The following is a 27,783-nucleotide window of genomic DNA, read 5'->3' as shown; positions in this document are numbered from 1 at the left end:
CGGCATGAGCTGCCTTGAGAGCCCTTGTCAAATATAGGAAAAGGGTTTTGTTTTTTTAAACTTCAAACTTCAGTAATTTCTAGAAAGCCCTCATGACACTGACATTAGTGGTAATCATGAACTTCAACATCGCCTTTACTTTGGATAATGTCTTGCACGTTGAGCCTTTCACACTTATTTCTAGCAGTTTTAGATGAACAAATATCTGACATATCAATAACTAAGATAAATGAGGTAAGCTCAGAGCATTTGAGCTAAAGTTGCATTCATATTAAGTCCATGTATGTTGTCCTCTGTTTGACATCTATCTGATTTCTGGTTCAGCCGTTTTACTGTACGGCATCATTCCTCACTGTAGGAAAACAAAAACCAAGTCCAACATGCATTACAGTATCATTTTATTACAGTTTTAAGTCCATGTAAAACAAAAACAAAGCCATGATAAATAAGTCTCACAATTTACATATTTTGTTTCCTTTTCTTTAATCTTTCTAATAAAAACAAATCAAACTACAAAAAAAAACTGAAAGGAGTTTTATAACAGGGAATTAGGCCAATTTTCCCCTCAAGTTCAGAACAGCTGTCTTATAAGTGAATAAATCTCAACAACAAACGTTTGTCAATCACACCAGAACAAACGTGAGGCTGATGAGTCGTCTCACGCTGAGTAAAAAGTCTGCGTGTTATTTTTCTTTCCATTCAGCCTGGAGGTCGGTCAGAGTCTCTCTGAGTATCTTGATGGTCCCGGAGCAAAAGCAAGCAGCGTTTAAAAGAGACACTTGGAATAATCAACAATAATCCAAATTAGATTGAATAACAATGAGATCAATCTGGAGAAAACTTGTCACATCCCAGTCACCATCAAAAAGTAAAATGTATACAATACTGACTAAAAAGCTCCTGCCAATCCATTTGATAGATACGAGATGACACCAGGAAATATCATATAAATTATATGAAATATAAATATGATGAACCCCTCATCTTAATAGTTAATAATAAACAATTCAAAATAACTTTAATTGAAAACCAAAGTGACTCTGGGGTGATGTAGTGCTTCTAGCTCATTTACTGATCTACTGTAGCAGTTAAAATGCACACGGAGCAAAAAAAAACCTGGAAATATACGATCGGAGTTCAGTTCAAGATCATAAATGGAATTAAGCATTGATTTCATTATAAAAGTGAGGGCAGTGGGAACAGTTTCAGGGAACTTCAGTACAAAAGGATGTTCTTTTGTTTTTGGACTGACTCACATTAATGCTAAATTTCATAGAGGCAACAGTTCATCACAAAAATATTTGGTCGGGGTAATCGCTCATCCTGCAAAACCAGACCGATGCCAGCGGATCCATGACAGCTGAAACCTCTGTGATCCATCCGTCAGAGACGCAACGTAAAGCAGCGCTCAGAGTTAGAACAGTTAAGAGCTTCTTTAAGAGGTTCTTCTGAACTCCAGACAGAAACCGGTATTTTAAAACCAAACAAACAAAAAAACAAAAAACATAAAAGGGGTTGATTCTCACTGTAGCAGTTCTTCCCAGGATATGGGTTTGGAGAAGACCTCCCGCTCCAGCCAAAGGTCATAGTTCATTTGGAAGTCCTCAGGTAGGTCCACTCTCTGTCCCAGAACACTCTGCAGGCAGTTGTCCACAGGCAGGAAGTCGGGATTGCTGTTGCTCTTGTCGTAGCGACGACTGTTGAAGCGCTCGATGTTGGCGCGCAGGGCGCACTCCTCAGCCTGGAAGTCCCAGGGACGAGCATCCAGATCTGTTCTCAAACAAATGTGCATACTTAGTACACTATGATCTGTTCTGACTGAATACAGCTCAACGAGAGCACCACAGACTCCTACTCTTGAGCAAGTTATTAAGAAAAAATAACTGCAAGTTTCCAGAAAATTAAACATCCCATATCACAATGCAAAAATCATCGACACAAAACAAATGTTTCTGTAGGGAGAGGACCTATCACAATTAGGGCTGCAACAACAAAAATCAATAAAAATTGATTATTAAGTGTTGGCAGCGAATTTCATTATCGATTCGGTGTGTCGTGCGATTTATGTGTCACTTGCCATGTCGCGGGGCCATTTACCCTCACCTGCAGAGCTTTTACTGAAGTAAAAAAAAAACTCAACATGGAGGCCTAGTTGGACGGAGCAAGGCGGAGGTGGAATTCCTACAGGAAATTAATGGCACTTTTCCACTAATACCTACTCAGCCCGACTCGCCTCGCCTTGGTACTTTCCCACTAGGGGTCTAACCGTGCCGAGTAGATACTTTTCTGGAACTACTCTGAGGTTCTAAGCGTCTGAGTCGGCTGTATCTGACGTCATCACACTACAGGCCACCGATTGGTCGGGGGGTTGGAGTCAGACGTCTGATTCAGGATGTGGAAATCAGCGAAAGAGCAACTCTGACAGCGGCTTCTTGTTAATTTTATTCAACAGGCAATGGCAGCGCAAAAGTCTGTTTGGTGATCCAACTCTGAGGTGCAGATGTTCATAAACTGGTGGCTGAGGAGAGAATTAAAAAGGGATGAAGACGAGCGATAAGGAACGACCAGATCTACCAGGAGCTTTGTCACTTCATAGCTGCTCGTGGCTCCAGCGGACTTTTCAGCAGCGTCAAAAACAAAAAATAAATGTAAAAAGCGTTGCCGCTTGAAGCTTCTCTCACTCTCATTTTTTAACTTGATATCAAACACAAGCCACAGACCCAGCAGCACATAAATAATCTTCTCCATGTTCTACATCTTTAGTGTTGTTGTCTTCTTCGTTTAGATCACTCAATCAAATACATCACAGCAGCTTCGCTCCAACCCCCCTACTTCTGCTCCAGGTGCTGAATTGTTATGGAAAAGAAACCAGGCCAAGTTGAATCGAGCCGAGCTGAGATGAGTAGGTACAAGTGGAAAAATGCCATAAGTAAATTCTACGAGGGACTGATGCGGAGAAAACGGTTCGACCAAAATCCTCAAAAGTGTGCGAGGACTTCATGCTTCACAAAACTGAAGGGAGCTCAACGATTACAATACCTTACGTTTGTTCTGTTTCAACGTAAGAGACGTAACGTCAGTCTCTCCAGTAGCTCCCCTGATGCTGCTGTTTGCTTGTTAATGGCAGTGATGGACTACGTGCGTGTGTTTTTATTTCAGTTCAATTAGATTGTGTAAGTAACTGTGTGTAATAATTTAATGATTAAGCTTCAAGTTTTAATTGGCTGCTTAAACTCACCGTTTCCATAGGCCCAGTCATCGTTGAGGCGATGTCGGACTTTCTGGTAGATAGCAGACATGGTCTTCATGTTGCTCTTCCTCCACTGCCTCCCCAGGTATTTGGTCTGGACTTTGAGCAGTTTCAGAACATAGAGCTGCATCATGGCCTGCTTGACCTTCAGCGCCCTCTTCAGGATGGGGGCCGACTTAAACACCACCAGCATCTGGTGGAGAAAAGAACATCGTGAAGACGAGTACTTGAATCGCATGTCTTGATAAACCCACTGTGAAGTTCTCCCACTGTTGAGAATTTATTTGAGAGAATATTATTTGTTAAAACGGGTTTTGTTGGAGAATAAATAAGTTAAAGTTATAAGATAATAATTCATTAAAAGAGATGTGTACATTTTAAGTTAAAACCAGAATGATCTCATTTTCAGTTTATTTGGTTGAGAGGACATTAAACGGACTACCTTTCCCATGATGCTTTGCGAAGCAAATACAGGAAGAAAACGTGATGACGTCAGAGTCTGCTGTTGCGGGAAGAAGATGCTGAACCCCTTTTGAAAGCTACACATGCTGTAATATTTTGCTGACCCTTTTTATTCACTAAAGAGTTCAAATTGAGCAAACGTCTCGCTTCGTCCTTTCTCCCGTTGCAAGAGTAAAAGCTGCAACACCCACCATTGTTCTGGAGTGCTTCCACTTGGTCAACTTATTCAGGATCCTTAGCAGGTTGATGCATGAAAACAGATTTCTCCAGCAAAACTGGTTGTTATCTCCAGCTTCCTGCAGAACAGAAATCATCCAAAGTAAGAAAAATAAATCTTAACACCAATTTAAAGTTAATAACTGAAGCTACAAACAAAGAAATGAAACTCACCAAACTCTCTGCAGTCAACTCTGGAAGCTCATGCACCACACAATATGGAAAGTCAAGTACTGAAATGCTGTTGAAAAATCACATTCGAAACCAGCATAAAGAAAAGAGGACTTTAAATTAAGTTTACCATTAAATTCAATTAACATTTTCTCTGTTCAAAAAACTCCTAAAGTACCTATTCTTGGCTGTGATGTAAGACATGATGTTCTGGTTGAAGAACTTCAGGATGAGCGGGATGCAGTTGGCAAACACCAGGTGTTGAGCCATGTACTCAAACTACGAGAACAACACGCACAAACACATATTTTGTTTGATGAGAGGGGGAGAAATTCCACACATGAACTTTCACATACCTGAAATCAAACATGTAGCACGCACCTGGTAGATGTGATTCAGTTTGAAGTGTTTCAGTAGCAGGAGCAGGATGGCAGAGATTGCTTTCACAATGATCTCTTTGTGCCGGTTGACATCGACACCGAGCTTCATGCTTTGCAGCACCGTGGTCCTGCAGAGTCAGACCGAGTCATTAAAAACCCTGCAAAGTCCGTGAAAATATACTTAAACAGGTACTTGGTGTTCTGCTGTTGTTCTGAAAAGGAGGGGTTACACATTTTCAGCAACAATAATATGCAGGCAAAAAACTAATTATTATGACAGATACATCTCGTGGGATCCAGTTAGAGACAAATTACATGATTTATATGCCCAGAATCACTTAGAACATTAAAGCATACACCAGTGAACATCCCTCCACTTAATACATTAAAGCCACTGTTAAAAATTGCATAACTTCCCCTTGTTCAACCCACTTACGGCATCTCTTCCGGCAGCACGTCTGCTAAGATGTTAATGGAGTCAGTTTTGGCTTTGGATGTTGGAGCAGCAGCGAGGAGTATCTTCAGCAGCGCGATCTAATATTCAGGTAGACACACAATGTCAGGAATAAAATGGGGATGCTTCTATTTTTATCATAATCAAACATGCTTAAAAACATAACTGCAATGGTGATCATTTCAACTATTACAGGTTTTCACATATAAGGAGGCCTCAATAAAATATCTCAGAAAAATATCTAGGGTAAACACTGTGTTTCCGTAGAAAATTCCAAAATATCTTAAGCCAAAATCAAGCTATTCAAAAATGCAAATTAATAATTTCTCAATTAGTATATCACGGGTTGTCTTAAGGGTGACATGTGAAATATGATTATGAATAAACAGTGAACAGAACTAACCATGTACTGAGGCAAACTAGGCAAAATTCCCTGGTAGAGCAGCTCAGTGGCAGACATGTCCACCTCCTCTTCACCCTAGCCACAAGGACACAGTAAAGCAAGAGATGGAATTAACACACAATTATTTCACCCCACGGAAGCTCCAGAAATGTAAGTGTTGAATTTTTAACCTTTAAAAGGGTTCCTCCTTTATATTACAGCAAAGCAGACTTTTTTTTTTTCTTATTTACAGAAAATAGGTGGAAAAAATGAAAGATTTTCATTTCAACTTACACCAGACAGAGGGGTTTTCTGGTATTCATCCTCCTTTACAATCTGCATTTCTGCTATAGAAACATACTTATGCTGGAAAAAAAGAAAATAAAATTAATAACCTGACTTCAAGACACATCTATAGCTGTTTAAAATGGTTGAACAATCTACCTGGGAAATTAGAAATACTGTGCCGAATGTTACTATACCTGCTTTAATGTTTTGATGCTCTCATGAATTGGCCTGGGTAAGCCGACCACCGTATCTGTATCGCTGTAAGATATGCACAGCAAAAAATGAACATGCTTGAATATATTATCTCAGCACACATGCATGAAGGTAACCGGTGATATGAGTCACTATTAGTAACCAGCATAAAATAAACTTACCTCCCAAGCGTGTAACCAATGAATTTACTTCGACTTGATTCCAGAAAATTCTCAATGTCTTTTTCTCTGTGAAAATAAAGACTCAAAAGTCAAAAATATTTCAAGTCTCTTCAGCAAAAAAGGAACGAATAAAAGTGATTTAAAAAGTGTTTCCCTCAACTCAATAACTCAGTTCGACATCAGTGTAATGCGGGATTTGAAAGTACCTGACTTTAGGAGCCCACGGCAGTCCCTTGGGGAAGGAAACCCTCTCTGATGGAGGGTGAGGAATGGGTGGAGGCATGGTTTCGTCTCTTTCTAATGGGAAAGTCTCTGTCTCTAAAGAGTTGTCGTTGTCATCATTGTCGTCCTCATCTTCACGAGAGTCGTCAGCCTTGTAGGGATCCTTCTCATTGAATGCATCCAGGTTGTCCTGTTTGATCAGCGCCTGGGAGAGATGAGAGGAAAGAGTTGAGATATCATCACCCTGCGACGGGAGCTAGACTGTGCGAGGTAAAGGAGAAGATAACACAACACTATGCTCCAAGTTTAAAAACAGTGTAGGTGCAAGAGGCTTAAATAAAGTATTTTAATCATACTACTCTTCACACCGAAAAGTAGAGCCAAATACTGATTTGACAAACTCTTTGTGAAAAAAATAAAACATGCTGTTTTACTGCAACATATTTAAACTCTGTTAATCATAGTTCAATAAAGACAATACATTAGCAAGTTAACATGTCCTTAGGATTGATACTAAAATTTGATTTTCATGTTTCAGTTTGATTTTAAGTGCGTTACAGTAGTTTGACATGCTGCTTTGCTGCTGCATGCTGCTGAAAATGTCATTGCTGAGAGTCCAATCAGAACTATTTTTTTGTCCTTTTTTTTTTACCTTTAATTAACTTTTAACTGGAATATCTTCTAATTAGCAGCCACTGATAGATTGACTACCTTGTGTTCACGGCGAGCCCTTTTTTGTTGCTGCTCAATGAGGTCAGATGCTGAGGCAGGAGGAGAAGCTGCCCTCATGCTGCGAATGACTCGAATGCTGTCCTCTGGGAGAGGAGGAAGACCCAGTTCTCCTCGTTTATGTACTTTGATGCTCTGGAGTTGCTCAAACCCTCCGAGTGTGAACTGAAATAGAAATGAGAAGATGATTTTACAATGTAATATGTCTCCCTGCACTTACCTTGAGTGCACTGGAATTTGTGTTAATGGTCATAAATGGTAGAGTTACAGTTCTCACCAGTATACTCTTCCACAACAGCAGTAACACCTTCTTCATTGGGAAGTGAGGGGCATGGCCACTACAGAACTTGGTAACCATACCAAAGAGCATGACAGAAATGGGCTCATTGTTGAACAAAGGAGATCCTGGATTAGAGTAACAGGATGAAATTAGTTTCTATATCAAATTTTCTTCTGCGTACCCTTTGCCATGTTCACACTAGCGAGGACAATGCCCAATGCCCGAGTATGTTGCATGAGACATTCATGTGAACCCAACAGACTTCTAAAAACAAACAAATTATTTGCACAATTTAATGCTCTAGATTTTTCATTTGTTTCAAAAACAAAATAAAAAAAACATATTTGTGGAACCGTATTAAAGTGGAATATTTTAAAAGGCATGACACAAAAAACTCAAAATGAAAGCTCACCTCATGCATATACATATATATATATATATATATATATATACATATATATATATATATATATATATATATATATATATATATATATATATATATATATATATAGGCAAAACGCTGGATACATTATAATACATTCATTTTCACTCGTGTGTGCTGCAGACTTGCAAGGTCACATATTGCATATACAACCAATCCAAGAGCACATACAGAAGTGGTGAAATTCTAATCCGAGAGTCAAAGTAAAGCAGATAAAAGTCCCTTTAGTCAGGTAGTATGAAAAAAAGAGTGCAGCTTTTCTAATAAAGCTTACCCAGTTCTGCTCTGAAGGTTTCCCTGATGATTTTCCATTCAGGTTTGTCAGCTAGGTCATCCTGTTGGATTGTCTCCACCATGAGGTACATTATATTAAGCAGCACCCTAAGATCAGTGCTGTCAGCGAGGGAGATGGCTGGTTTCCTGACTGCGCTACTACAGGCAGCACTGTTACTGGAAGAAAGACATTGAATCACTAAATATTCAAAACAACTCAGTAACTATAAACATCACAAACCTAACCAACTTTTTTTTCTGGCCTCTATAAATGCTAATGTGAGCTTATATTACCCAAACAGAGCAGTCTTTGGTTGATTTAATCAATCTTTGATCAGTTAAAAGCCAAAAAAACTACACCTGATCTATCACCCAGTTTGCATTAAGTGCTTATTGTCAAACGTGTGTTTAACCTACACTACGTACAACTTCAATCAGTGTATATATATATATATATATATATATATATATATATTTATTTTTTTTTAAAGACAGAACATACTCCATCTCCATGTTGAGCAGCTCTATCAATGCAGAAAAGGTCCCCACATCCAGCAGCAGAAATATGTTGTATCTCATCCAATGCTGTACCTCTGCCTCGGAGCTGCACTCTGCAAATGTCCCTGAAAGAAAAGAGATGTACCACTGTAAAACACACAGAGATTAACAGAACGTGTCCACCTTGATCCCCAGTGCTCATGGTAAGATTTCATATTATTTGTAATAAAATCAAAGTGATTTGTACTGACCCTGAGCCATGTAGAGAATGGCCCGTGCAACCTTCAATCTTTTTTCGCGAGCGATGACTTCCAAATTGTCCAAGAGGCGCATTGCATGAGCTCTGTGCTGAGCTGCATCCAGCTCTGTCCACTTCTTATCAGACACTGATACACAACAGAAAGGTTGAGAATAAAACATATACACAACTTATTTATTTTCACTCTAGTGAATATGTTGGTTTCACTGTCTGTGTTCAAGTGTATGAAACTACATACCATGAGCTCTGAATTCCTCCTCAAAGCACTTTCTGTTAAGAGTAAATTCTGGTCCCTCCGTGTAACTGTAAAGCTCTGTGTAAAAAATATGTTAAAAAAAAACAATCATCACTAGGTTCCAGGTTATGAAAAACTGACATAAATTCTGATAATATTCACCTGACAGTTCTGCAGCCCACTTGTCTGTATCAGAATATTCAAACTCAAGATCTGGGAATTCAGATGGTCCCTATGCACAGCACATAATATAATACACCGTTAAAAAAAAACTGTTTCTAGATTAAAGTGTCCATATACTGAAGACGTCAATAATCAAATTCACACACAAACATTCAATATTTGATAGTATTACAGGGCAAATGACTTCAGAAAAGTGCAAAGAAACAGTCCCTTTGCAAACTAACTACAAGAGCACCTAATAAGACCAGAATGACCAACAACTAATGGAGAAGTAAGACACAAAACGTCCTTCAGGTCCTTTTTTGATTCAAATGCGTCAAACTCAACACAAACATATCATCAATATCAATATAACAGAACTTATTCCACTGAGTGATTTAAGTCTAGAATGAGTGCACTTGAGACAGCATCTCTGATTTGTAACAGTTTTAAATGATTTCCATTTTTTGTTTCATTTGATTTTATTTGATTTTACAGGGTTTATACAGCAATCCTTATGTTAAATTTAATACCAATTTCAAGTGTTAATCACGGACCTTTTAACATTAATACAGATTTTGAACTATAGAACACTATACCGAACAGATTTATAGACTCATTGATGTTGACCAGATGTTTCACATTTATTTCACTTTTTGAATGACAATAAAATAGACTGCTTAAAATGTAAAAAATAATACCAATTTAAAAAAAAAAATAATACCTCTGACAGTGAATTTAACACTTTTAATGGCCTTAAATTTGGCAATTTTCATTTATCACTTTTTAATACTTTTTAAAACCCCGTGGAAACCCTGTTTTAATATTTCACATCACATCTCTGTAAATTTTAATATCTGAAATCTTGTGCTGCCTCTTGGCCAGGACACCCTTGCAAAAGAGATTTTTAATCTCAATGGGTTTCTTTCCTGGTTAAATAAAGGTTAAAAAAAAAGTAAAAAAAAAAAAGATTTTAATGTTATTACAAATGCAAAATACAAGTAAGTTATTACAGTGGCTTAAGACTTAAGCCACTGTAATAACTTACTTGTATTTGGCATTTATTAATCAGTAATAACATTAAAATCTTTCTTACTTAAATTACAATTTGAAAACAACAAGTGTTGTTTTCAAATTGTAATTTAAGTAATAATAGTTGGAAGATTTAATGAAATTATCGTCTTGAACATACAATCATAAGCAGCATACTCTTCTCTCTTTGTTTAAAGCATTTAGTAGAGCTGGTGCCAGCACATAGACATTGTAATCGAAGGAACATAAATGAGAAGGAAGAGATGGAGCTGAAACAGTTTTCATCAGTTTCCTGGTACAGTTAAGTTGCTCTGACAGAGCTAACTAGCCTCAGCAGGAAAGGCCGTGTCGCCTTAGTTGTCGCTTGAAAACCCATGCAATTAAAATTAGACTTCTATCTACGCACCTCTGAGTCTTTCCTTGAATTTCGAGGGAATTCGCCCCTGGTTTTGTTCGGCAACATCGCTCTTTGTCTGTTGTTTACAGGTAGCCCACCACCGTTCCCTCCGCCGTCCATAGCGCTCTGGCGATGTCCTCTCGCGAGATCGGCACTTCTCCCCGAGAGTCTGCCTCTGACGTCAGCGTGGTGGCATTTGTTACTTTTTTTAAATATTTTTATTAATTTTTCACTTTTACAAGCAAAGAATGGATACATAATATGATCCACAGAAATAACAAGCAAAACAGGCAAACAAATAAACAGAAAAAAACACCAGCTCAGATCCATATAAACTGAATATATAATGTATTTATGTCAAACCATATTTTCTGTTAAAAGTCACACATTTTAATTTTTTTTCAGGCTATCACTCCTACCTACCCCAAGTTATGATAGGTTAGTGAGATAACCACATTAAGGATGTCACAGAAATATGACAAAAGTTATTGAAGCATTTTATTTTTAAATCAGCTTTATGTTTTCTCTGATGTATTTTGAAACTGTAATTTTCAATTTTTTTTAATTTTTTTTTTTTACAACGAGATACACATTACATGATTATTCTTTTTTTGCAAAATAGTTAGTAGGCTACTGCACTCACTGCCAATACAGCATATTATGCAAATCGGCACAGATGGTGTAGTTAAAGTTCATAATATGAAATCCGGATAGAATGTCTACCTCGATTAAGAATCCATGCAAACAAAACAAGTAAATCGTATAACCATTAGATATCAGAATCAGAATCAGGTTCATAAGCCAAGTCAGGTCAAACAAGACAGGGAATTTGACTCAGTTATTTTCGTTCATTGTACAGTAAATAGACAAATGCATTACATGCATAACATATATAAAAAGTATATATATATATATATATATATATATATATATATATATATATATATATATATATATATATATACTTTTTTTTAAGCGAAAGGTGCAGCAGTATGAGGTAGACATGTTATTGAAAGCTTGAAAGTTATTGAATGCTCAAGTATATTCATATTTATAATGCTGAGGTATAATATTGCAATGAAGTGCTGTACTATTTTTATAAGGTAATAACAGGTATAATTTTTTTTATTTTCAAGCAAAATTGAAATAGAAACAAGGGGTAGGACCGCATAAGTTTTTTTACTTCCTCCTACTCCCTTTCAGGCATGACGGTTTATTTCCCTTTGATTTTGTTTAATGACTGTTTATTTATATTCTTTTTTTGTTGTTTTGTGTAATTGTTTTTTTTAATGTATGCTCGAAATAAATATTTCAATCAAGAAAGGTGTATTGTTACAGCATATGATTGTGGTTATTATTATTATTATTATTATTATTATTGCACAGTGATTGATTACTCTGAGACTCTATGAGTGATGATAGTTCATCAGAACAACAGCTTGGGGGAAGATACTGGTTGCCGATCCGAACCAGACCCTGGGTTACAGTAAAAATGTACGCTATGACCAGTCAAGAAAATCCCTGCAACATGATATTAGAGACATCAGGCTCTACATAGTTCAAGTAGGGCTCCCAAACTTTATAGAATTGGTCTGTTTTTGAATGTAATATACATGTAACGTACTCTAATGGCACTAGATCAAACACCACTCTTTGCCAGCCTTTAACAGTTGGTACTTTTTCATTGATCCACTGCAATAAAATATTCTTCCCCGCTGCATAAGTAAGAATACAATACAGCCTCCTATTATGTTTTGATGTTAAGTGTTGTCTTGGGAGGCTCAATACGAGAGATACGGGGTCCGTCTCCAGTTTTAAACCCAATATCTTTTCTATTTCAGATAGCACATTAGACCAATACATTTGCTGTTCACAACATGACAGCATTTGTTACATTTTCATTTTTAATCAAGTGCCAACATCCATGAATCAAAGTCTCAGAGACAACGTGATCCTGTTATTCTACATTTGTAGGTTACCTTTGCATCTAACTAACTGCATCTCATTTTACTGGACCCTTCACTTGTAATTGGGGCTTAATTACATTTTTATTAACTCCATGTATATGGCGTAATTGTATTGGTCAATGTAGAGCTAATAAACCTTCACAATTAGTAATTGTGGATAATGGTATAAATATCTTTAATTCTAAATGTGTAATATCTACTACACCATTGCATCCATGGTGCATCTGGATTGAAATAACAACAAACCTGTGAGTTAGAGGGGGACTTTGCAGTGGAATGTTCTCGTGTAGTTACCCATGTAGGAAACTGACTTGTGTATGAAATAATGCATGAGTCTCTTTCAAATTTGAATCATTTATTAAAAGAAATTGTGCACAACAATTTAAACATTGTGTAGACTGATGAAATGCAAAACATAAGTGTACAGTGTAACTCATATAATTTACAGAATGTTGTACCCATATGTAACAACAGTGGTATGTTTATTAAATTCAGCATGCCTGTAATAACACATTCTTTTATCTCCGAGTTGAAACTCAAACCAATGACCACTGTTTTTTGGTAAAAAAAAAAAAGAAATTAATTTTAAGTGCCATAATGAAATAAGTGCCTCTGGTTGTAAAGGAAAAAGATACAACTGAGATGAAAAATATACAATGTCAGAAGGTTTTTTTAAAGAAAAGAGCCTTAAAGTTTGGTACCTTCTGTCTTAAAACACCTAGAATATCTCTTTGAATAATGTTTGAACACAGATTTGACATTGCACCGCTGCAGCAGAGGTAAAATACTTCTAACAGAAGCGCAGATCAGGGGTTTATTGCATAGCTATAAATGTGTACTGATGAACGACAACTACTCGTGTGAACGCTCTATTTGTGAATAAAAGTGAGTAACAAGGCACCGTCAACTGAGTAGTAACCATAATTACAGCCCTTATTTCGCTGACAATGATGTGCTCACTGAGTGTCCCTGGCTCTAATGCCCGTAAAGCATGTGGAGCTTTACTTTAAAAACATAAAATGAAAAGACCTAGGTGAGGACAATAACACTTTTTCAACTGCCGGGAATAAAGTCTGATCAAAATCCACTAGCACCTTAATATGCCTATTGACGTGCTGTGTTTTGTCCCCGCCTGAGCGCCACTGCCAGACTCACAGAACCTACCTAATTTCTGTTAAAGAGCTTAAAATTCAGCAAAACAAAACAAGTTTCACCTTATACAGTTTTAAATAAATTAATCTACCCATTAAATGTGTTCTCAAATAAAAAATATATATTTGAGGAAATAAGGAGGTAAATGTTATTCCCTCCATTTTGAAAGCCTCACAAAACATTACTTAAGGCTTTATAAGACTAAGAATCCTCATGTAACAAGTTAGTCGTGTTATTAGAAACACAGCAAGCACAACATGACACAGAAGGTAAAACACTACTGCTTGGTTAGATGTGCTGATATCTTAACAAATTTTAGCTATATTATTACAAATCTTGAGAAAAGAAGAACAAACAAGCTTTACTAACAGACCAAAGTCCTCTGTCTGACAGAATACCATGAGTAAATTATTACAGGCTGTTGCATGTACAGTCAATAAAAATACTACACAGAATTTGAACAACTAAAGTCTTTTATTTTTGGACAGATAAACCTAATAAATGAGTATCAAAGTGTCTGAAGTCATGTTCAGCTCCATTGTAAATTATATTTTTAAAAGAATATAAAAGTTTACATGAATACGCAAAGCAGAACTGGTAAAACATATTTACATGTAAAGTATTCTGAGAGTTCTGAATGCCCTGAAGCACAGCTAATTTCCCCCAAGGTACAAAACTTCATAAATGGACATTTTAAAGACAGTTATTGACAAGTTTGTCTACTTTGCTTGCAGTAGTCAACAGTAAATGTACTTTTTTTTTCTTTTTTCTTTTTCTATATCTACAGGTTAGCGATAACAGTGATGATACTTTAAAGCTTGTGACATTTCCTCGTTCTCTCTCTCTCTTCTGGATGGAATGTTTTGTGTGATTATATGTTTTAATACCAAAGTAAAAAAAACAACTTTAAAGCAGCAATTAAAGATTTTTGGCCATTGAATGGTAGAAAAAAAATATATATATTTTTTAAAAATCACAGACTCAAAGCAACAAAGCTTTGATTTACAAGTTTTAAATCAACTGGTAAATCAGCCTGCTGTAAAGACCCAGAAACATCTTACATTACATTAAAATATGTTGAAAATGTAAGTCCAATAATTGGCCTTTTAACTCAGATTTGGTCCAGAACTAAATACTTCTCCTCCGGTCAGAAGTTTACATCAGAACATGGAAAAATTGCAAACAGTTTTATGCAAAAACGTGAAAATAGAGCTAAAACAATGAGCTTAATGTTGTTGTTTTTTTTTTTTTGTTTTTTTAAAAAGGTCAGTGAGCAGCAGAGTGATGTGTCCATGTGTGCTTGTACGCGTGTACAAAGCACACATTTTTGTCTTGTGTAGGGGTCTCATACAGTGTTTATATCCCATAAATAATAAAAAATAGTGCTCTGAAAGTTAAAGGGGTTTCTAATCATTCACATTTCAATTTAACCCTCCACTCTCACATTTCTCACATCATTTGGCACATTATATTGATATTATAGAATAGCTTTCAGACAGGAACCAGCAGGTATTTAAAGAGAAAAAAATCAGACTATAATCAGACGTCTGAATGATGTAGATATGCTTAGTTTTTAAATTTGGCAGTGTGCCACATGCATCTCATCTGCCACCACTAAAATTAATCTAAATATTTGTGTGCCTCATGTCAAGAGTATAAGACACAATATACATAACCCTTTCTGAAGTCTGGAGGACTGGTAATACCAGAAACTGTCAACATATGCTGTAAATGTTCAGTGGTGTGGAGGTTGACAGCCTAATACCTGTAAAATACAAAAATGGATTAAGCTCAGAAGAGCCAGATAGAAATGTTGCTATTCTATATTACTTATCATATACACACTTAGTGGTTACATTTTAACAATACAAAATAAACAACAGTAATTCATTGACTTTAGAAGTTCCCATATTCAATTACTTGATAAACCTGTGGGGGATGTACCTGTAGTAGTTGGGTTTAAACGGGCCATTCTTGTTCAGACCCAGATACTTGGCCTGCTCGTCACTAAGTTCTGTCAGATGAGCATCAAAAGTAGTCAGATGCAAACTGGCAACATACTCATCTGAAAGACAAGAAAATAGTTTAAAAAAGAAAGAGTCTAAACATGAATTCAACAAGAATTACAATGCAGTAAAAACAGTAAAACATGTAATTTAGAGTACTTTAAGCTCAACCATTACCAGGGTGCATGAGTTTAAAAATGAACTCTGGCTCTAGTTCTGAATTTTATTTTTCAGAATTCTTGCTTTAACATGAACTCCAAATATTTTGATTTAATAGTATTTCCTTAGCTCTAGTAACAATACAGATAAAGTAATAGAACAGAAGTTGAATGAATCAAAATGAATGTGCGATCTGCTGAAGCCAGTTGACCAGTAACTGTCTGATTGGCTGTTTCGTAAAACAAGCACACCCACAAGGAAGTAGTAACCCAAGGCTGATATCGTGCATTTTGTTGGCTAGGATCTCTGATAAGGTTGATTCACAGGAATGTAGAGGCAAGAAGCAAACAATTAATGCGCAAAAGGATTGCAAGTGCACAGAAGAAGCATGAATGCAAGGAGATGTGTTCAAACGGGAGAGCAGGACATTTTCCATATGTGACAGCAAATCTGGTTGAAATACACTTTGTAAAGCAGAGCATATTTGCAAAAAAACAGGGATGTTGAGGAAGTTTGAGGACGGTTTAGTGGGAAATCAGCACAATATGTAAAAGTAGAAAGTGAAAAATTCACAATTCCATACTTTTTAAGGACAGACCACTTTTGACAAAACTGGCATTTTAAAAATTCAACTATACTCAATTGGGCTGCAGTGAAATGGATTTTGAGTGGATGGAATCCCACCCCTCATCTTTATATGAGTTGAATTAATTACAAGTAATGTTGCCAGTGAGCTTTGAACATGTAAATACTGCAGGCATGGAAAAGTATTAATATCCTCACCCATCTTTTTAGGAAGCAAGTAAACATCCTTTTTGTAACGTCCCTCAGGAGCATTGTACAATTCTATTAGGGCCAGGGCCTGAAAACAACATGTATTAGTAATACTGTTAGAAATTACAATTAAACTAAATATTGATTTAAATCAAACAACTAAAAAAAATTGAGAAAAAAAAAGAATGTCTGAATACAGAGCAAAAATGACATAAGCATGTCTGTAAGCGGCTGCATGGTTTAGCTGCAAGTGTCTTCCATACTGTGACATTAACGGATTAAGTGCTTATCTGTCAGGATTATTAGGAAAAAAAATAAAAATAGAAAGTGAAGTCCACATGGACCCCTACCTGCAGTATAATACAAAAATAAAGTGTGGTTTTAGGTGTCCCGTTACCTGAGTAGTGGCTGTAATGGACAATACAAAGGTGGGGACAGTAGAGCAGCTGAGATTCAGAAGGCGTCCCTGTGGAACAAATTAACATGTTAAGTCAGTTAAGTCCAAAGAGAAATATTTATTACGTTTTTCTAATTCATAAGCCACAATAATGTGGCTTAGTAATATAGAAACAGTCGGATGGCATACAGCCATGGGAATGTACTGCATGTTGTTGGTTCTGTAGTAAAAACTTGATCCAAGCTGACGTTAACTATTCTGCAGCTTTACCGGTTGTTTTAATGCTGATAAAAGATAAAATGACAAAAGATTTATAAGTGTTTCTTATTTTAACTCACACAATCTAACTGAAGAAAGAAAGAAAATAAATCTATAAATTAAAAAATGTCTTTTATATAGCAGTTTGCAAAGATAGGATGGATTATTGGGTTGTTGTGAGTTGTATAAATAGTATTTTGGGTATGTGATATATTTAATCTTTTTTTATTTCAAGTTGCTTCTAATCTTAAGAATGTTTGAGAATTTGTTTCACACAGATGAAACCAACTCATCACTATTAATGATGCTAAATGTTCTAGCATCATCTGCATAGCATCTGTAATTGTGACGCATGACGGACTGGTGGATGCAGTCCGTCACCTCAGCCAGGAGGATGACTCTCTTTCCATCAGGCCAGATGACATGATCCACCTGAGAGCGGACCCTCTCCCAGGTCAGCTCAGGCGTCCGGAGACTTGCCTGGAAGAGTTTAGAATATCAGTCATTCTCTAAACTGTCATGATTAACACCATGTTTGTTTAAAATGTTGCAAACTTAAATCAGGAGGACACATTTAAGCTTGAATTCTAACACTGCGAGCGTTAGTTTACCACATCAATCTCAGTGTTGGAGTGGCCCATGTTGCAAACGAGAGCCGCGTTTTTCATTCGGTCCAGATGGTCCCTTGTCACCACATTTTTATTGCCTACAGAAAGATACAAACACATAATTTGCATTAATCTACCAAACAGCCTGTGAAAGAGCAACAAGAAGCACAAAGTGAAAGGCACCTAAAATAGATTCAAAGTCTCTGAAATGCCATTTCATGTCTAGTTACCAGTGCATGTGATGACGATATCAACATGGCGAATAATTTCATTTAGCTTGACCACCCTGAATCCATCCATGCTGGAAAACACAAGAGACAAAGAAAATTTAGAAGTCTGCTTTAGTAGGAACAGTAACAAGACATCTATTATTTATCGGCATCGAAATCAATTCAAATGGCATTGCTTAAATTTAAGCTCAATAATAATTATCAATCAGTGTGTTTTCAACATAATTAATATAGTTTTGTAGACAGCTTGTTCATTTCTGCATGTTTGTCATTCCTGCTGCTTGTTCATATACAGTATCAACTCATTCTGCATCATCCAAGTTTCTCTTTTCCTCACCAGGCCTGCAGAGCACAGATGGGATCAATCTCTGTCACGTAGACAATGCCCCCCAAAGCTTTTAAAGCAGCACAACAACCTTTTCCAACCTGAAACGAAACCAAAATATGAACTCTGTATGACAGTATCAATCATATAAAACTTTTTAGCACGTGATGGAGTCCTTTTATAGCTGTGCCTGACTAGTCACAGGATAAACCAGCAAATCTATGTACAACTTCACACAGTCTGTCCTCTGCTACTGGCTTTACTAACCTGACGTAGTCCTAGACGGAGCACAATATAAATAAAAATGCCTGCGTATTTGTCTTTTTCCTCATTATCTGTATTTAAAAATGTACTGAGCCTATTTTTATATGCAGTCTTTTACTAAGATAATATTAACTTGCTATACACTTCCTGTCTAGGGTTCAGAGTAACTAGTAAGTTATTCAAAAAGGTATATGATACTGAAGCCAACTGTGTATTTCTAACATGTTGTGAGGAAGTGGTGACTGAAACTTTACAAACTGCAGAAATTTGAATAGGTGTTTGCATCCTGTGTTTTTTTGATAATATTATATGAAAGTTCACTCAGAAGAATAAAAAAAAAGATTTTTTTTTATCAGCACTGCACACAGCCAGCTGTGTCTAGAATGACTTGTGACCTTGTTTTATTTTCAATTTGTCAAATGACAGACAGATGTCGTTATCTAAACACACACACACAACAGCACTTTGGTGATTGGCCATGACGGGCCTCATCATCTCAGTTCTCTGAAATTGTTAACATTTTCTAGACTCAGCAGTAAAACACAGATAAGACATATTGTTTGTCTGAACATGACTGCTATGGGTTAAGTTTTTGATTTGCATTGTCTCCACAGCTACGTTATCGAGATTTGTCTGGTGCATTAAATATTACAAGAAATATCTCACCTCGCCATACCCACATACGACCACCTGTTTGCCTCCAAACATGACATCAGTGGTTCTCTTCAAGCTAGAGAGTTTGACACATAGAATTAACACATTTTGTGTCTCCAAAAGGCCATAATCTGGCAGCTCTGTAATGATCTACAGTTAAATGTTAGTAGTCAGCTGAAAAAAGCACTGATCCCACACAGAAAGATGCAGACATTGTCAAAGAAGAATACACATTCATATGCTCTTGTGGTAATAATTAACAGATGAGCAAGAAAAGTGGCAGTTGTGCGTTGTGTTTGCATTGCGCACTTTTGAAAATTTCCACTGATGTACTATGTGGTGTAGTCTTAAATAATCAGGCATAGCAGCATGTCTTTGAAACGTGTCCAAGTTCCACGCTCATAAAAGTAGTTTATAGATAAGGTACTAAAATCTTCAAAAGGTTACCCGTTTTTTGATCAGTCATAAACTTGGGTGGGTTGCATTTTTAATAAACATGTGCAACTAAAAGTATCATGTGGAAACTCGGTCTTACTTACCGGTACTTAAGTGCACTAATCACAACAGAAAAGGTGTAACTGCATCGTCACTGGTTTAAATCCACATTAAACTCCTTCCAAAGTGCAAACAAGTATATTTGCTGAATTTCTTTTTTATAACCCTGATTTTTTACCCATTTTATCACCCAGTGCTCCAACCTAAGTCATTCCTGGGCATTGCAATCCTCTACCAACCCCAGGAGGGCCCTGCACTGGGCTCAAGTCTCCTCCTTACTTGAGGAGTGAGCATATTTGCTGGATTGGATGTTTCATCTAAACCTCAAATAGCTACTGTGAGTTTGTTCAATAAATGAATTGTACAAGTGCCTATGTTTTAGCGGGGCTTTCTAACAGTCAATCATTTAAAACTTAAGCTGACTCACCCATCCAAAATAGACTCTCTGCAGCAGTACAAATTGTCAAACTTCTGCTTCGTCACAGAGTCATTTACATTCATAGCTGGCACGCAGAGTTTTTCAGCTTTAGATAGCTGATACAACCTAGGAAAGGTAAGGCAAAAGCATGTTTGTGTACACCTAATTGTTTTCAAAACAGTTCAAAAACACTGTACACTTCATTACCTGTGAACACCTGTGACACTCTCCTCTACTATGCCTCGGATCTTCTTGAAGACATTTGGGTATTTCTTGTGCATCCAGTGTGTCAAATCTCCTCCATCATCAAGAATCTGACGGAACAGAAAAATATTTTACTTTCCTCTATCATTTCCATTCGCCTGTAGCTTCTCTGATCTTTTTATGGCCATTTATATATTAAAATATATGACTACAAAACTGCCCCGGCATGAGGGGAGAAAAGACATTTCCACAAACCATGTTAGGTTGCCAACCCTCAGTGTTGACACAGCGATCAATGCACCACCAGAAGTCATCCTCCGATTCTCCCTTCCAAGCAAACACAGCCACACCTGAAACATTACAGAACCGTGCATCAACACTGATGAATATCCCTCTTATCTCCTAGACAAAGAAACTAGATTCCATTTGATGCCAATAAGGAAACACATTTTAAGATGAGAGTCTACCAGGTATTCAGATCAAATGTATTACTATACGGTAGTTTAAAATTCTTGTACAATAATAAACTATTATTTATTGAAGCGAAAAGCCAGCTGCTAAAACTACTAGCAAAAATGTATCCAACCAGTTTAACAGTTGCAGACGCTTGCATTCTTGATGCGTTAATGTTTAGTGAGCAATCCATCATGGGGCAGACAACAAGCAGCAATAAATTACTAACTCGAGCACCTAATAGCCTGTGACCTTCAGAGAGATGTGAATCCTTCAACTGGTTATTTCTTAAAAAGGTCTTTTCTGAAGATTGAGCACATGCTCAGGTTGTCACATGGCAACCAGAAATAAAAGGCTTGAGTAGTGCTACTCTCCCGCTAAATGGATGTGTTTTGTGATGCACTCCCATTATCTCTGCTGAATGTTCTGTACTTTAACATTTCCAAGCAGTAACCATGGTACTAAAAGACAAAAGCAAACCTCTGCTCCTCCCAAAATACCTTACACATACAACAGGATCTGCTACGAACATGATCTTGACTTTAATATGAAGGTTTAAAAAGGGGCCCCAACATTTTTGTATTGTGTCATCAAGATGTGTGTGGTAAACTACTCAAATGACCATCGATGTTGCTTACCAGCCTCTGACAGCGCTGCAGCAACTTCATTCTGCGTTGAGTATATATTACATGCAGTCCATCGACACTGAGCTCCGAGAGCCACAAGAGTCTCAATCAGCACCTGAGAAAGAACCCAGAGACACTAGGTGGATTTCCATTGAACAGGGTTTTTTTGAGCGTAGCTCTATTAGAATCTTGTCCTGCGAAACTTCTCTTCAAAACAAAGAAAAGGAAGGATTTCAACGGCTTGAGTTTGGACAAATTATTGCAACTGCTGCTACTGCTGTTGCAGAAATAATCAACAGAAGCCAGCGGATGATCATACAAATGATTACTCAAAAGGCCAAGCCCTTATGTAATGCAGTAATGCATAACGATTAAGTACTTTGTACCACAACAACATCACATGCATTAGGGCCAAAAACAGCTAGTAAATAGATTTCGACAGCTTTGGATTGACTGACTACGTCTGAAAAAACACCTCATGAAAGCGTAAAAAGGTTTTGGTGACATTTGTCAGGTTTATTTTAATTATAGGTGTTTCCATTAAAGAATATTTAGGTTTTGCACATTTCTAGTGGTAAAGGAAAACGCCACAACTTAGACACAGGACGTCCAAAGGAACCCAATTCAATATGTTTAGTTTTTGTTAGTGTATGAGCTGTGTTTGAATATCTTACTTTATTGTTAATTGGCAGACAATTAATGCCTAAAGTGGCAGAGAAATACATTTCAATTGTTTTGTTTTTTTTTTAAAAAGGGATCTAAAATCTAATTTGAATTAAATGCACATTATCACACTCTAGCTTCGGTGAAGTTTAATGCCAGAGAGAAATCTTACTGCAGTCTGAGCAGTGATGTGAGTGCAGCCCACAATTTTGGCACCAGCCAACGGTTTCTCACTCTGTGCTCTCTTCCTGAGTGAGATCAGCGCTGACATATCTGGACAAGATCACAGAAAAAAAACAAGTGAGTGGGAGTGAAAGCCAGGAACACAGATGACAGAGAAAAATCTCACAATCTTCATAGGATCACTCAGAAGGAGAAACAAGCTATATGATGGACCTTGAATGCCATCATTTTTCTAAAATAAAGCTGTAAAAAAAAAGGACTTTTAGAGATTATACCTTTTTTACTTTTTCTTTTCACAGCTTTATTTTAAATTGATTGATGTTTATATGTTGTAATAGACATGTATTTTATAAAACAGATCTGAGTGTTTACTACTAGAAAGCTGCACTTAAGAAAACAGTTGTTCATTTTCCTTCCACACTGTCGATTAAACAGAAAACAATCAGGTAAAATGTTTGGATGACCTTTCTTCTCGTTACCTTGCTCTGCTATCTCAATCTCACGCCGGCCGAATTCGGCCTGCTTAATGTTTTTGACGCAGAAGTCACTGCTGCCTTTGCTGTTGACCTGCGTTTTGTCCCGGGGTGAGGTTTCATCGTCAGAACTGTCCGTGTACGACGCAGCTGTAATAGAAAATTAGGTTCTGCATAAAACTACAATCACACGTTTATCCATTCACAGTTCCAACATTCAAATACCTTTTATTTTGTCTTTCCACACGATAAAAGGTCAACTCAACGAAAAACGGTAACAACAACGATACTAAATATCTGGCTGTGTCTCCCTCTTACCGGAGCCGTAGCTGTCTGTGGAGGACTGAGAGATTGAGCGGGACAGCGAGCGTCGACCTGTTTTGGTGGGAAACCTGCTGAACTCCTGCTTTTCTTCTACAAATTGGATTTGCTAAAACAGACAAAGATGACATGGAGTTATTTCAAAGCAATCAAGAACCAGCACAAATATTCAAACTTATGAGTAGTTAGCTCATACTTTGATTCTGCTAGAATTCAGGTACTGATTAAGACTTTTTTTATAAACTTAAACTCCTTCTGGGACAGAAACTGAAGTGGGACTTTTTTTTCCCTTGGTCTTTACTGATTTGACTGAATTTGAGTGGACTGGGATGAAGAAAAAAGGTTTTTTTGACAAACCAGTTTGACAACATGATGCCGCTGTTCTAACTAGTAAGCGTGTTTCGTCAAAAATGTCCATGTGAGCTCCCGATGGAAATTGTTTCAGAAGTCCTAATCCTACCCAGCCTGGTGCGGCGATCTAAAACATCCCCACTCGGCTTTGCCTCAATCATAAAACTGATAGTAAGATTATTTGACCTCTACTAATCTTTGCTCTGCCTCTACTCAAACACCACCTGCTCTACCTGCTCTATTGATATTTCTTTATTGACATTAATGTTATGTGTTTGCCTGTTCATCTTACATTTTTGTTTGTTACAGAATTATTGAAAAAGAAATCAAATAGCTTTGATAATCCGGATTTTGCACGTATCGACCCATCATGAAAGAGTCCTAAAAGTCGTCCTGGTAGCGTCATGTTATTTTTTTGTCATGGTAACTTGTGAATCAAGATAAGAAACAAAAGACAAGCATATTTTTACATCTCAGCAGCCACCAGATTCTTATCCTGATGTGAGAGGGCATGTATAAGAGATATAGTCCCAGCGATGATATTTCACAGGCTCTTTATCTTACAGTATGAAAAGGGTTGTTCGTTTTTTTTCTTTTTTTGGGGGGGGTTATCCTATATCAATCAATAGCCAGTTCAACTGTCTCTGTAAATCATTTATATACCAGATATAATAACATGGCTACAAAGAACAATGTGATGGCAAGGTAAATTAGTTGATAGATAAGATACACGAGACAGTTAGATTGTGAATTTAAAACTGAATTAAATTGAATATTTGGTGTGGGTTTCAGAATCCCAAAATCTAACTGACGATTGTAGGTTATTTTCCATTAGCTGACACGGAGCTTTACATAATTTCTCTACATGTGTTACATATCATTTAAGTTAACCATTTTATTTGTACGTGAGATTTAAGTTACACCTCACTAACAATTAGAGGAAACAAAACTGTTGTTAATGGTCTTAATGGAGCCTTACTGTCCACAGTGAAATACTAACAACAACATGATATAATTTTAAATTTAAAGCCAGTCCATGATGTAGCGATACAATTTCTGAACACATGGGAGCATACAGATATCCAGCGTTGAAAAAGGGCTATTGACGAGATCTTGCTAATGAGCGAGGACGGTCCAGAATGTCTTGTTATACCACTTCGTCCCACTTGAGGTATACTTGGTTGAGTCATATGCCAGAAGCTGATCAGTCAACTTTCTTATGATGCGGTCGGAATTGGTAGAACAATCAGACCAACTTAGCTCAAAATGGCATAAAATTAGAGTAGATTTCCTATATAAAAGATGTTTGTTTTGCTATGTTAAAAGTACAACCCTGACCTAATTTATGTCTTATCATTTTTCATGGTGCCTCATGTCTCAAAGTTTCCATAACCTTGTACCATCCCAGTAAACATGATCATTATTTTTTACAGAAAAAAAAAATGTTTTTTTTTTTGTTTTGTTTTGTTTTTTTTAAACACTCTTAAGCAGAACAGAATGCTTAGTAAATGCAATCTAGTGACGGATGTAGAGTAAAGGTCCCTTTTAGGAGAGAATGAGGATGTGAAACTGAAATTACACCAAGGGAAATAGATTTTATGTTGAGCTGGTTGTATTAAACAGAATCATTGTGACATGAGTAAAGGAGTCATTTGTTTTCACAACTCAAAAACAAAACAAAAAAACAACAAATGGAATTTAAATGCATTGTCCACTAGTCCAACTTGAATGGTGTTCAAATATTTCCCACTAGGAAGCCGAAAAAGTTCCTTCCTTGTTCCTCCAAAGCATCAGGTAAAATCTGAGTTTAGCGAGTTTAAGATAATGAGATAATAAGAAATGAGCATACATTGAATTTGTTGTTTTTAATCCTTTAATACTTTAAATCAAGGTGGGCAACGCTGGACATGCATACCAACAGAAAAACTGAACTACTTTATATATTTATTATAGTGTCCAGCCTCAGGAAGTATATTCTTGATTTGGGATATTGGAAAATGTGGGTGTTGATGTAGTTTTAACATAAAGTTATCATGAATATCTATTAATGTGTAGTAAACACATTGTGATAAAGTGATCCTTCTTCCGGTTACTTAAAATGAACAAAAACAAAATCTCCTCATCAGCATTTTCCAAATATAGAAAACATGTAAATAATGCATAATGTGTCCGAGTTTCCATTTTTAGGTGATATCAAAATCCGATTCCTTAGTTTTGCAACTAAAGTGATTAACATTTGAGCAAAGCCTTTTAATTAGACTACAGGGCTGGAAAATATGTTATAGACGTGAAACTTGTGCAAGGATGCCATGCATGCCACACATAAAGTAACATCTAGCAGTGAAGTCATGTCAGTATAATCTCAGAGGTAGGTCCTTAAATGTTAGTTTTAATACAGTTAAGCTGGCATGCGTTGTGCATGAAGAAGGCTTACCTTTTTCACTGGTTTGTGAGTGGGCACGGCTCTCATCGACGACAGCTCTCCACAGTTCAGCTCGCTGTTTCTGCTCACGCTCATGGCTGAGTATTTCTCCGCTGCGTTTTCGCTCTCTTTCACTTCCTTGCTCGCCTGTTTAACCTCCTCCTTCACGTCTCCAGTCGTCTCAGACATGTTCACCACGGCCGTGTACCCAAACGTAGCCTGGGCAGAAATACAATACAAATACAAACTGTTTTAGTGTGGTACTATCGTCACAAGTAAAGGCTATTTTATGGTTCCGCGTTACACCAACGCAAAGCATACGGCGTAAAGTACGCGGCGACGCGCAACGTACGCCGTACCCCTACGCCGTAGGCTCTGCGTCGATTTAACGCGGAACCATAACTCAGCCTTTAACCTAAATGTCCTCCGCTGCTAAGCTGGCTCCTCTGCAGCACGGAGAGCTGGAGAGGCTTTTAGATTACAAGCAGATAAAGGATAAAACGGTAACTGCACTCAGTAACTGATAGTTTATACCCGACTTTTTGATCTAAGGCTGGCAGATATCTTGCAGTGTGTTTGGCTGCGTAGGTTGGAGTCCTGCTGCCTTTGCTCAGCTGTCAAGTCAGTGAGTTTGTGGGCGGAAACACCAGACTGCTGGGGCGGCGCTCTGCTGCGCTGCGTTCAGGGACACTGGGAAACCACCAGACTGCTGGGACGGCGCTCTGCTGCTGCGTTCAGGGACACTGGGACCGCAGAGTTATCCAACGATAGGTCTGATTAGTAGGGATGGGCGGTATGGACAAAAAAATGTATCACGATAATTTCTGGCATTTATCCCGATAATAATACGACGGAGTATTAGGGCCAAACTAAGACAAAAAAAATTGGAAATTACGAGAATAAAGTCATAATATAATGAGAATAAAGTCGTAAAATTACGAGAATAAAGACGTAATGTTGCGAGAATAAAGTCGTAATAGAATAAAGTCGTAATATTATGAGAATAAAGTCGTAATATTACGAGAATAAAGTCGTAAAATTACGAGAATAAAGTCGTAACATTGCGAGAATAAAGTCGTAATGTTGCGAGAATAAAGTCGTAATATTATGAGAATAAAGTCGTAATATTACAAGAATAAAGTCGTAAAATTACGAGAATAAAGTCGTAACATTACGAGAATAAAGTCGTAATGTTGCGAGAATAAAGTCGTAATATTATGAGAATATAATTTATGAGAACTCTAACAGGAAGAGCTTCTTCTCCCTGTGTTAAAATGAGGAATATTGAGCATCTTGTGAAGTTATATTTATATATTTATAATATATTACGACTTTATTCTCGTAATATTATGACTTTATTCTCGTAATTTTACGACTTTATTCTCGTAATATTATGACTTTATTCTCGTAATTTTACAACTTTATTCTCGTAATATTATGACTTTATTCTCGTAATTTTACAACTTTATTCTCGTAATATTATGACTTTATTCTCGTAATTTTACGACTTTATTCTCATTACATTATGACTTTATTCTCGTAATTTCCTTTTTTTGTTTTTTTGTTTGGCCCTAATACTCCGTCGTACGATAACAATGAAAATTACGATAAAAAAAATACCAATTCAACTCCACCTTTGTAACTATAAATCTATCACCACATTCAGTCTTTGGAGCCCCCAAATCACTGCTCTAAATGAATACTAAATGCTACTAAACTACACCAATTAAATTGAATTAATAAAAACCAATTAAATGAGTCCACCTGTACTGCAAAACTGTAATGACTCAGATCTGCCATGTTTGTTACACAAACACGTCATCAACGGGAATTTATTCTTTCTTTCTTTCAGGCTCATTTCTTTCTTTCTT

General features: G+C 36.9%; 2 protein-coding genes across 3 annotated transcripts; both read right to left on the bottom strand.

Annotated features, from left to right (window-relative positions):
* Positions 1-381: 381 nt before the first annotated feature.
* strip1 (striatin interacting protein 1) lies at positions 382-10,632 on the bottom strand. Its single transcript, XM_061727080.1, has 20 exons — positions 10,519-10,632; positions 9,081-9,150; positions 8,922-8,996; positions 8,676-8,810; positions 8,429-8,549; positions 7,928-8,103; positions 7,206-7,333; positions 6,911-7,093; positions 6,184-6,404; positions 5,978-6,043; positions 5,798-5,861; positions 5,610-5,681; positions 5,337-5,411; positions 4,916-5,013; positions 4,481-4,607; positions 4,278-4,378; positions 4,103-4,169; positions 3,904-4,008; positions 3,239-3,443; positions 382-1,770 (listed from the first exon to the last, which is right to left on the bottom strand). The coding sequence occupies exons 1-20, from the start codon at positions 10,627-10,629 to the stop codon at positions 1,523-1,525; spliced, it is 2,448 nt and encodes an 815-aa protein (XP_061583064.1). The 5' UTR covers positions 10,630-10,632; the 3' UTR covers positions 382-1,522.
* Positions 10,633-12,814: 2,182 nt separating this feature from the next.
* Positions 12,815-26,552, bottom strand: LOC133448496 (S-adenosylhomocysteine hydrolase-like protein 1). Of its 2 annotated transcripts, none has more exons than XM_061727078.1 (18): positions 26,447-26,552; positions 25,925-26,131; positions 23,137-23,248; positions 22,825-22,968; positions 22,335-22,435; positions 21,512-21,614; positions 20,676-20,770; positions 20,424-20,530; positions 20,226-20,342; positions 19,316-19,379; positions 18,398-18,486; positions 18,061-18,131; positions 17,834-17,928; positions 17,604-17,702; positions 16,965-17,033; positions 16,577-16,655; positions 15,573-15,693; positions 12,815-15,393 (listed from the first exon to the last, which is right to left on the bottom strand). In XM_061727078.1, exons 2-18 carry the CDS (start codon positions 26,099-26,101, stop codon positions 15,387-15,389), a joined length of 1,650 nt encoding a protein of 549 aa, XP_061583062.1. In that variant the 5' UTR covers positions 26,102-26,131; positions 26,447-26,552; the 3' UTR covers positions 12,815-15,386. The 2 variants fall into 2 exon arrangements, with proteins under 2 accessions (XP_061583062.1, XP_061583063.1); XM_061727079.1 differs by having other exon boundaries at positions 26,452-26,546.
* Between the last annotated feature and the right edge of the window lie 1,231 nt (positions 26,553-27,783).

This window comes from Cololabis saira, chromosome 8 (assembly GCF_033807715.1).
Source record: "Cololabis saira isolate AMF1-May2022 chromosome 8, fColSai1.1, whole genome shotgun sequence".
Taxonomy (NCBI): domain Eukaryota; kingdom Metazoa; phylum Chordata; class Actinopteri; order Beloniformes; family Belonidae; genus Cololabis; species Cololabis saira.
The sequence above is the reverse complement of the archived record's forward strand: the minus strand, read 5'-3'. Positions and strand labels throughout refer to the sequence as shown.

Coding starts and splice junctions, on each gene's coding strand:
- LOC133448496 (XM_061727078.1), bottom strand. CDS start 26,101: ATGTCTGAGACGACTGGAGACGTGAAGGAGGAGGTTAAACAGGCGAGC. Junction 18,487..19,315: donor TCGTATGTGGGTATGGCGAG/GTGAGATATTTC, acceptor GTTTCGTTTCAG/GTTGGAAAAGGTTGTTGTGC. Junction 17,703..17,833: donor CCAACACTGAGATTGATGTG/GTAAACTAACGC, acceptor AAACTCTTCCAG/GCAAGTCTCCGGACGCCTGA.
- strip1 (XM_061727080.1), bottom strand. CDS start 10,629: ATGGACGGCGGAGGGAACGGTGGTGGGCTACCTGTAAACAACAGACAA. Junction 9,151..10,518: donor ATTCAAGGAAAGACTCAGAG/GTGCGTAGATAG, acceptor TGCTGTGCATAG/GGACCATCTGAATTCCCAGA. Junction 7,094..7,205: donor TGTTGTGGAAGAGTATACTG/GTGAGAACTGTA, acceptor TTTCTATTTCAG/TTCACACTCGGAGGGTTTGA.